The following is an 8,100-nucleotide window of genomic DNA, read 5'->3' as shown; positions in this document are numbered from 1 at the left end:
GGTTTTTTCTTCTTTGTTTTCTATTTGTTCAGGAGTTTCATTCATCATTTTTTATGTCATTATTTTCATCTTTTTTTTGGAAATCGAGCGAAGCGAGTGGTTCGATATGTCTTGCTGTTGTTAATATTGCAGTAAAAGGAGCAAGATACATTCCATATCTATAGTACAGTTCACAACATATATTAGTTAAAGCATTATTGATAAAAGGATCTTCCTCTAAGTCTTGTATCAAAATTGGTGGATTAACAACTTTGGAAATACTTTGATACAACCATGACATATAAATTTATAAAAGAGTTTCCTAATGTCTTGGTCATACTAGCTCCCAATCTTGCTTCATATTTACAGTATAGTTTGTTTATTTGTTCTGTTGTCATTTTATCAATATCTGACAGTTGTAATTCTTTACCCAGATATTGTTTACTACTCCACCAGCAACAACAGCTGATAATCTTTCGCGTTTTTTTTCTTGAAGGGAACCGTTCACTTCGCTCGCTTCATCATCAATATTTATGTTTTCCACAATTTGCTCGCTTAATAATTCTTCAGCATTCATTTTATACGTTTCAAAAAACGGATATAATTTATTTTTAACTTTAAAAAAATTAAATACAACATATCCAACCAATGATAAGACTGCAGTGTTTGTTGCAATTGTTAGTATTTCCAACAGCATTGCTTTTTTTTATTGTTTATTTTGGTTAAATTACTTAAGCATTACTTAAGCATTACTTAAGCATTACTTAAGCATTACTTAAGCATTACTTGAGAATTGCTAAAAAAATTAATTAAGTAACCAATAATCAGTAGGTTGATCTGTCTTTAATATTAATTTACGATGTTTCTTTTTTTTAAGTTCTTCCTTTATTCTTTGTCTTTCTTCCAAAGTAGGAATAACATCATTTTCTCTTAGGCAATTATCAAAACTATCTCTATCTTTTGTGTAGAACATGCATAACCATTTTGTTTGTTCTCTTAAATCTTTTAAAAACAGAGTTGTATCTCTGTGAAATGACCCACACTGATTGTTCCGCATGTCTTCCTGAAAATGCAAGCTCGGACAGCATATCTTTTTTCTTTGTTAGTTCTTTTGTTGCACTGCAGTCATCAATGATATATAATGTTGGATGACCAGCATATTTTTTAAAGAACACTCTTAGTAGTTCTTGTAGCTTCTCTTCTTCATAAAGGGAACCGTTCGCTTCTCTCACTTCAACAATAGGATTAACAATTATTAGATTTTTTGTTTTTGGTTTTCTAACATCACCAATCCATTCACGATTTTTGTATGCTTTGTTCCATTGGATGGTTGGACAAAGTATGACTATATATTTGAAAACTCCACTATATTCTCCTTCTAATAAATCAAGAACAAACTCTGTTTTTCCACATCCTGTTTGTCCACATATAATAGCACAATGGGGATATTTTGGTAATTCATAAAGGGAATCGGAGTGTATCTCTTCCATTTTTTAAGGGGAACCGTTCGCTTTGCTCGCTTACTAGTAATTAACTTCTTTAAATCTTCCATCTTCAAAATTAATTTGTGCATCTTGTATAACAAACAGATAAACATTTATTAATTTATTTGCTCCTGCTGTTTTAGTTATTTGGATAGTAATACCTTCAGAAGCATTTTCAATTCTTCTACCTGAACCGTGTAATGAGTTGTCATCTGTTGAACGTAAATCTAACCATAATGCATAATTAGTTGTAAGATATTTTTCTAATGTTGTATAGGATAAATTTAAATCCTTTAAAACTTCTTCTGTTGTTTTATTTCTTTTTGAATTTAAAGCAAAGAATTTATTTATTTCATCCCATTGTTGATATGCTTTCATTCCTTGACTGTATAGTTGATTTGGAACACCTTCTATTGTCATTTCTACTTTTGTTATGTTAGGATTATAATAAGTTTCGGTACTTGTTCTTTCAGGATCTTCGAACAACATTAGAATTCCTTTCATACTTCTAGCTGGAACATTTAAATTTATATTCCACAATGTATCAGATTTGTTTTTGGTTATTTTTCTATGTCTTAGTATTCTATCGTACAAAATAACCATCTTACCATTAACTTGTTGTCTTATCTGTCTTGCTAATTCTGCATCAGTAACCATATCAAATTCTAAACAAATGTTTTTGATTGTATAACTTGCAGATGTATCTGTTGATTTAATAACATTGCTATAATTATTAAATGTAAGTTCATATTCAAGTCTATCACCAAGACCTGCTTGATAAAAAGGCATATGAGTTTCTAATAGTTCAAAATCAAGTGGGATACAAAATCTTGCACCATATGCAGTTGCAATTGCTTCATCGCCTGTGTCTGATGCTTTATCATCCGCGCCAACTCTGTGTTTTAACATGTTTGTTTCACCAATACCTTGGTATGCCATATTTAAACGTTCAGATGTAGATTTCATTAAAATCAACATAACAATGATAAATATCACTATCATCAATTGACATAATTTCATTTCCACTTATACGAATTGTTGTTTTTTTAACTATTGTTCTGATATATAGTTGCATTGTCGTCTGTAGATGTGAGTTCTATTTCGAATGCCAATCTGGTTGTTCCAGGAACAATAACATCATTATTGCTTAGATTGGGGAATCTCACTAATAGCTGTTGATTTTGATCAATAGTTGAAGGATTATTTGTTATTGATACACTTTGACGAATACCTTTCACACCACGAGGTTCTCTTATTTTTCTGTAAGGATTTAATTTGTTTCCGTATGCCGACATTTTTAAGGATTAAATTTGTTATAAAAATAATTCAATTACCACTGATACTAGAGTATTGATACATGTATAATTATTAGTCATACTAATAAAACTTATTAAATCTCCAGCCTTAACTTCAAAAGGTGTATAAAAGTTATTAAAACCGTGTGTGACACCATTATCCAAACTCATTTTGTAACTAGTTGACTTATCATTAACAATCATCTTAATGGCTATAATATCTGTGCTTGTTCTTAAACTTACTAAACTAATACCCAATATTTGTCCTGGAAAGTTCATGACATAATAACCACCACCATCACCAAAATTAAACTTTTTATTTCCATGTATTGGACCATCAATTCCAGCATATATACTTATTATTTTTCTGTCTGTTTATTGTCAATATTACTAACTATATTTTCAACATTTAAAACTCTGATGGTTAGGGAGCGACACTCCGGTGTAAATTTCTATCCTTAGTATCCATTGTTTGAAGCTCACTCTTCATATTTAATATTTCTTTTTCTACGTTTTTTTTTTGACACCAAGTATGCTCATTTTATTAAATAAATTATATAACTTCTAAAACACAATTAATTGGTAAATGATTAATTATCTTGTTATTATTTTCATCTCTTATTTCTAATTTCAATTCTGTTATAACATCATTTACTAAACACTTATATTCCGGATGCTCAAATCTCGCTGTTATAACTTCACCAAACTCTTTATTCTCGACTGGGATAACAACCAATAATGTACTCGGCTTACCGTCAAGATAATTATGAGAAGTGCTAACTTGTTCCAAATGGATATATAATGATTTATGGATAGCAAAATCTACAAATTTGTTTCCATAATGTAATTCATTAGGTTCGAATTTACGTTTATTATTAAATCCTAACATATTTCCCAAACCCTTACTTATCCTTAACTCAGTAGTAGTGTTTAATGAAGCGATACCATTTGCTTCATTTACGGATAATACAATATTTTCTTTTTGAAATTCATCCACTATTTGTTGAAAACTATAATAACCATTCATATCCTTTGCTGTTCCTCTCCGGTTTTTGTTATAAACCCATGATAAACATTATACCAACCTATACTGTATCTTATAAATTTCAAACCAATACGTTTATTTCCATTTCTGTTATTTATGTATTGTTCTAAGTTTATTGTATTATCAATATTTGAAATAGTATGAAACATTTTTAATATAAAAAAATGATAACAAAAGAATTTAAATATAATCCTAATGTTTCATATAATCCAGGTATTAAATATTCTGAAAAAGATCATCAATTAAAAACAAATTTTGTAAATCAAACGATATTTGTAAATCAAAAAGAGAACTTTAAAACATCTTTTCCTGATTTATTTCAAAACTATCAAAACCCATCAATACACACTAACGAACCATGGAATGCCTGGATTCATTCTTCATTTGATTGGTGGCAATGTCAGTTAAATTTTGCAGTTTGGTGTGCAAGTACAGGATGTGGTGTTTCTTATAATGATCATATACAAAATACTTCAAATCTTACAAAGTCTTTTTATATGTTTCATTTATATTATTGCATTGCCAGAATTTTAAAAGAACTTAAATCACCTTTACCAACAGATTCTTCTTTCTGTTATTACAAGAACCCATATGACAAAGCTGCATATCAGAAATTATGTGATGAATTTAATATTTCTCCAAATACAGATTGGAGACAAAAACTAGAATCATCATGTCAAGGAGTAGGAAGTTTTGAGCAATATTATAAACCAAGTGGTGAATATAGACAAAATCATAAAAAGGATGGTCCATTCTTTAATATTCGTGATACAATTTATCATGAAAAAGATATAAGTATGGCTTGGACAACATTTATTTTAGATAAATCAGAAGGTTTTACACGAGCAGGTATTGAACGTATTAATGAAAGTATTAAAATTTACGTATGGGCTTTGTTGGGTGCACAATCTCAAACAAAAACAGAAATTTTAAAAGTAGGAACAGGATTTGATGCACAAAAACAATTCTTAGCAAATGTACAAGATGTTATTAATAGTCCTATTGATTTACCCACTCAGATATCAAATTATCAAAATGTTTTAAAATACGCAAGAAGTAAAGTTGATTATGCTTATGGACTTGGTTTATATATGTCTCCCAGTGATATGGTTTTACAAATTGGAACTATTGTTGGTTATAATAATAAAATTATAATTGCAACAGAAAATCAAACACTTGGGTTTAATGATGATTTAAATAATAAAAATTTTGATCATGTTGATTTTAAACCAAAAGAACCTGTAAAACCACAAGAACCTATAAAACCTGAAAAGCCTAAAGAACCAAAAATAGATCCAATAAAAAAAATTGAACATGAAGATCATGAAGATAATAAACAAGCAATAATATTTATAAGTATTGTAATAGGATTTACAGCACTTTATTTTTTCAAATAATCTCTAGCAGCAGTAAACAATAAACTAACAACTAAAATAAGCAATGCCCATAAGTTGTTTGCAAACAAATTTACTACGTCTTTTGTTGCAGACAATAACCAAGAAACAATAGAACCTATAATACCTGGTAATGCAGCTGCTAATTTTCCTGCAAGAAAAGATAATAATTTTCCAAGATTTTTTAATTGTTTTTTCATCCAATCTTGTACACCACCACCTTTTGATGGAGCAGGAGAAGGAAAAGGAGAAGGAGAACCAGTAAATGCCTCAACAATAACACCAATAATCATTCCAAAAGCAGTTAAAACACTAACTATTGTTATTCCTTGTTCTCTGAATAATGTTCTTATTCTTTCACCTAATGTTTTGTCTTCGTTTAACATTTTATGTATTGTTTGTTTAAATCTGTTTACTTGACTACGTAGTTTTTCTTTATTAATATTAATTACTTCTAGTCTTGCACTTCTCTCAGATTCCAACTCTCTTATTCGACTACTTACTCTATCTATTTGAAATTCATCATTGTCTTCTTTAGCTTGTTCTAATTTGGCATTTTCTTTTGCTAAGTCTTTATTTGTTTCATTCAGTTTTGCTAATTCATTTGCAATCTCTTCTTTTACTGATGTCATTGCACTGATTATACCATCCATCTCTCTTTTTGTCATATATGTTTGTGTTTCTTCATTTATGAAAGATGTTCCTTGTTCAATAAATGAAGTTTCTATTTCTTTCACATGTGTTTCTTCATTACTTGCTATTTCTAATAATTCTTGTCCTTCTTGTTGTGTAGATATTTCTTGTAATGGAATTTCTATATTATCGAGTTCATTTAACATTCTCTGAAACCCTGCTCTACCTTCTATTATTCTATCAGATATTTTAAAATCATCTACACCTAAAACATCCCTAACAAAATTAACACCGTAATAACTTTTAAGAGTGCTAAATTTATAAAATTTTCTTTTTTCTTTTTGGTAATACGTTAATGCAATATCATTACCTTTTTCATCTTTTACATATAACATTATTTTTCCATCATTTTCTTCCCCAACAAAAAAACCGTCTTCATTACGTATAGTTTCACCATTTTTTTTATAAAATTGTTTAATCATTTTTTTTGTAGTTTCTTTTTTACGAATTTTAGCATCATTTTCTGATAAATCTCTTGATTTTTCAAATCCCTTATTTATATTATTTTGAAACTCTTCATCATCTTGAAAAGACGTTTCTTCTTCTTCTTCTTCTTCATCATAATCATTATTTTTAAACTCAGGATTATCAAACTCATAACCTCCTTCAGCCATTTTTTTAAAGAGAATTTAATTCATATTTTGGAGGAGCGTCCGTGTACATTTACGCCAAACATTTTTCATTTTAAAATGAAAAATAAATTTTCAAATTGCTCTGCAAATCCTAAGGGTAGTTGGTTTGAAAAATGTAACAAAAACCTATAGAAATCACTTTCGAAAAACCATTTTCTCTATGAGATTTGAAATTTGTTATTTTCATGAAATTATATTTTTGATTTAACGAACATATTGAAACAAATAACAATAACTTTCTGTTAAAAATGATTTTATTTTGTCAAAAGTTTAAAATTATTAAAACATTTGTATTTGCTTGCTTGAGAAAACAAAACATATTTCAATCTCATTCTTAAAAGCAAATATTGAAAATACTGACCTTTAGCATTTTTCAATTTAGTTTACAATATTGACAAATGGAAAATGATCTAACGTGGAGCATTTTTCAATTTGACTTACAATATTGAAAAATGAAAAATGCTCAAGCGTGGAGCATTTTTCAATTTGTCTTCAAATATTGAAAAATGAAAAATGCTCCAACGTGGAGCATTTTACAATTTGACGTTTAATATTGAAAAATGAAAAATGCTCCAATTTTTCAATTTTCATTTTACTGTGCAATATTCAAATTTGAAAAATGTTCATTATTTAAATGTCTAATAATGGGAACGAAATGTAATTTGTTTCAATGTAGGCGTTTTAAATGTTTAAATTGTTGTCCCTTTTAATTAAATGTTACTATTTCCGGTTTTTTTTGTCTTGTTTTATGCGCAATATGTCTTGAAGATCTTTTTAATGTGTGTTTGTGTGTGTGTGTGTGTATGAACTATGTGTGGTATCAACAAATTCCGAACAAGAATGGTACACTGACAAGTACGACAATGACCACAAAGAATCATTCTTTCTTTTTATCTATATACAATGTATATAGCTGTCTTTATAGCTACGTGTTTATATCTATCTTTCGATCTATCAATCTGTCATTCATTTTTTATATCTTGCTATCTGTCTATCTATCTGACTTTTGTTTTTCTTTGTCTTTTCTTTCCGTAAGTCGTTTTTGTTCTGAAAATGGAATTACTAGGCGATGCAGAGTAGACGAAGTAGCATTGAACCATATCGTGGCTGAATGTGTCAAACATGTTAGAAAAGAAGAGAAAATATTAGAATATTAGATATTGTCCATGTCAGTTTCTGTACATGCTCAAGGAGCAGGGTTCGCGATTCGAAAGGGATGGGGAGGGTTGGGTGTAGATGTTAAATTATTCTGATCACTGTGCTAGTATATGTTTTCAATTTTGTATTTTTCTACATTGTACAGCGTTTCCTAATTTTGAATCTGTTTAATACAAACTTGTTTTTCCCAAGCTTATGATATTCACAATTTCATTCGCAGAATTTCAAATAAGCAATCATCTTATAAAAGAAAATATGAAATTAACTTGCATGCATGTATGTGTGGTAAATGTATATTTCGAAGAATGAAAGACTTCTTATATTTGCTTTTACCGAAAACAAAATGTAGCAAAGAATATATAATAATTATGTGAATAGTATTTCAACAAACATGAAACAGTTCCCCCGAGGTTCTGTATT

At 28.9% G+C, this 8,100-nt stretch overlaps 1 protein-coding gene across 1 annotated transcript; it reads right to left on the bottom strand.

The window, feature by feature from the left end:
- Positions 1-5,224: 5,224 nt before the first annotated feature.
- On the bottom strand, positions 5,225-6,504 carry LOC139509696 (uncharacterized protein PF3D7_1120000-like). The gene is made up of 2 exons (XM_071296240.1): positions 5,300-6,504; positions 5,225-5,231 (listed from the first exon to the last, which is right to left on the bottom strand). The coding sequence occupies exons 1-2, from the start codon at positions 6,502-6,504 to the stop codon at positions 5,225-5,227; spliced, it is 1,212 nt and encodes a 403-aa protein (XP_071152341.1).
- Positions 6,505-8,100: the final 1,596 nt, after the last annotated feature.

This window comes from Mytilus edulis, unplaced genomic scaffold (assembly GCF_963676685.1).
Source record: "Mytilus edulis unplaced genomic scaffold, xbMytEdul2.2 SCAFFOLD_533, whole genome shotgun sequence".
NCBI classification, from domain to species: Eukaryota; Metazoa; Mollusca; class Bivalvia; order Mytilida; family Mytilidae; genus Mytilus; species Mytilus edulis.
The sequence above is the reverse complement of the archived record's forward strand: the minus strand, read 5'-3'. Positions and strand labels throughout refer to the sequence as shown.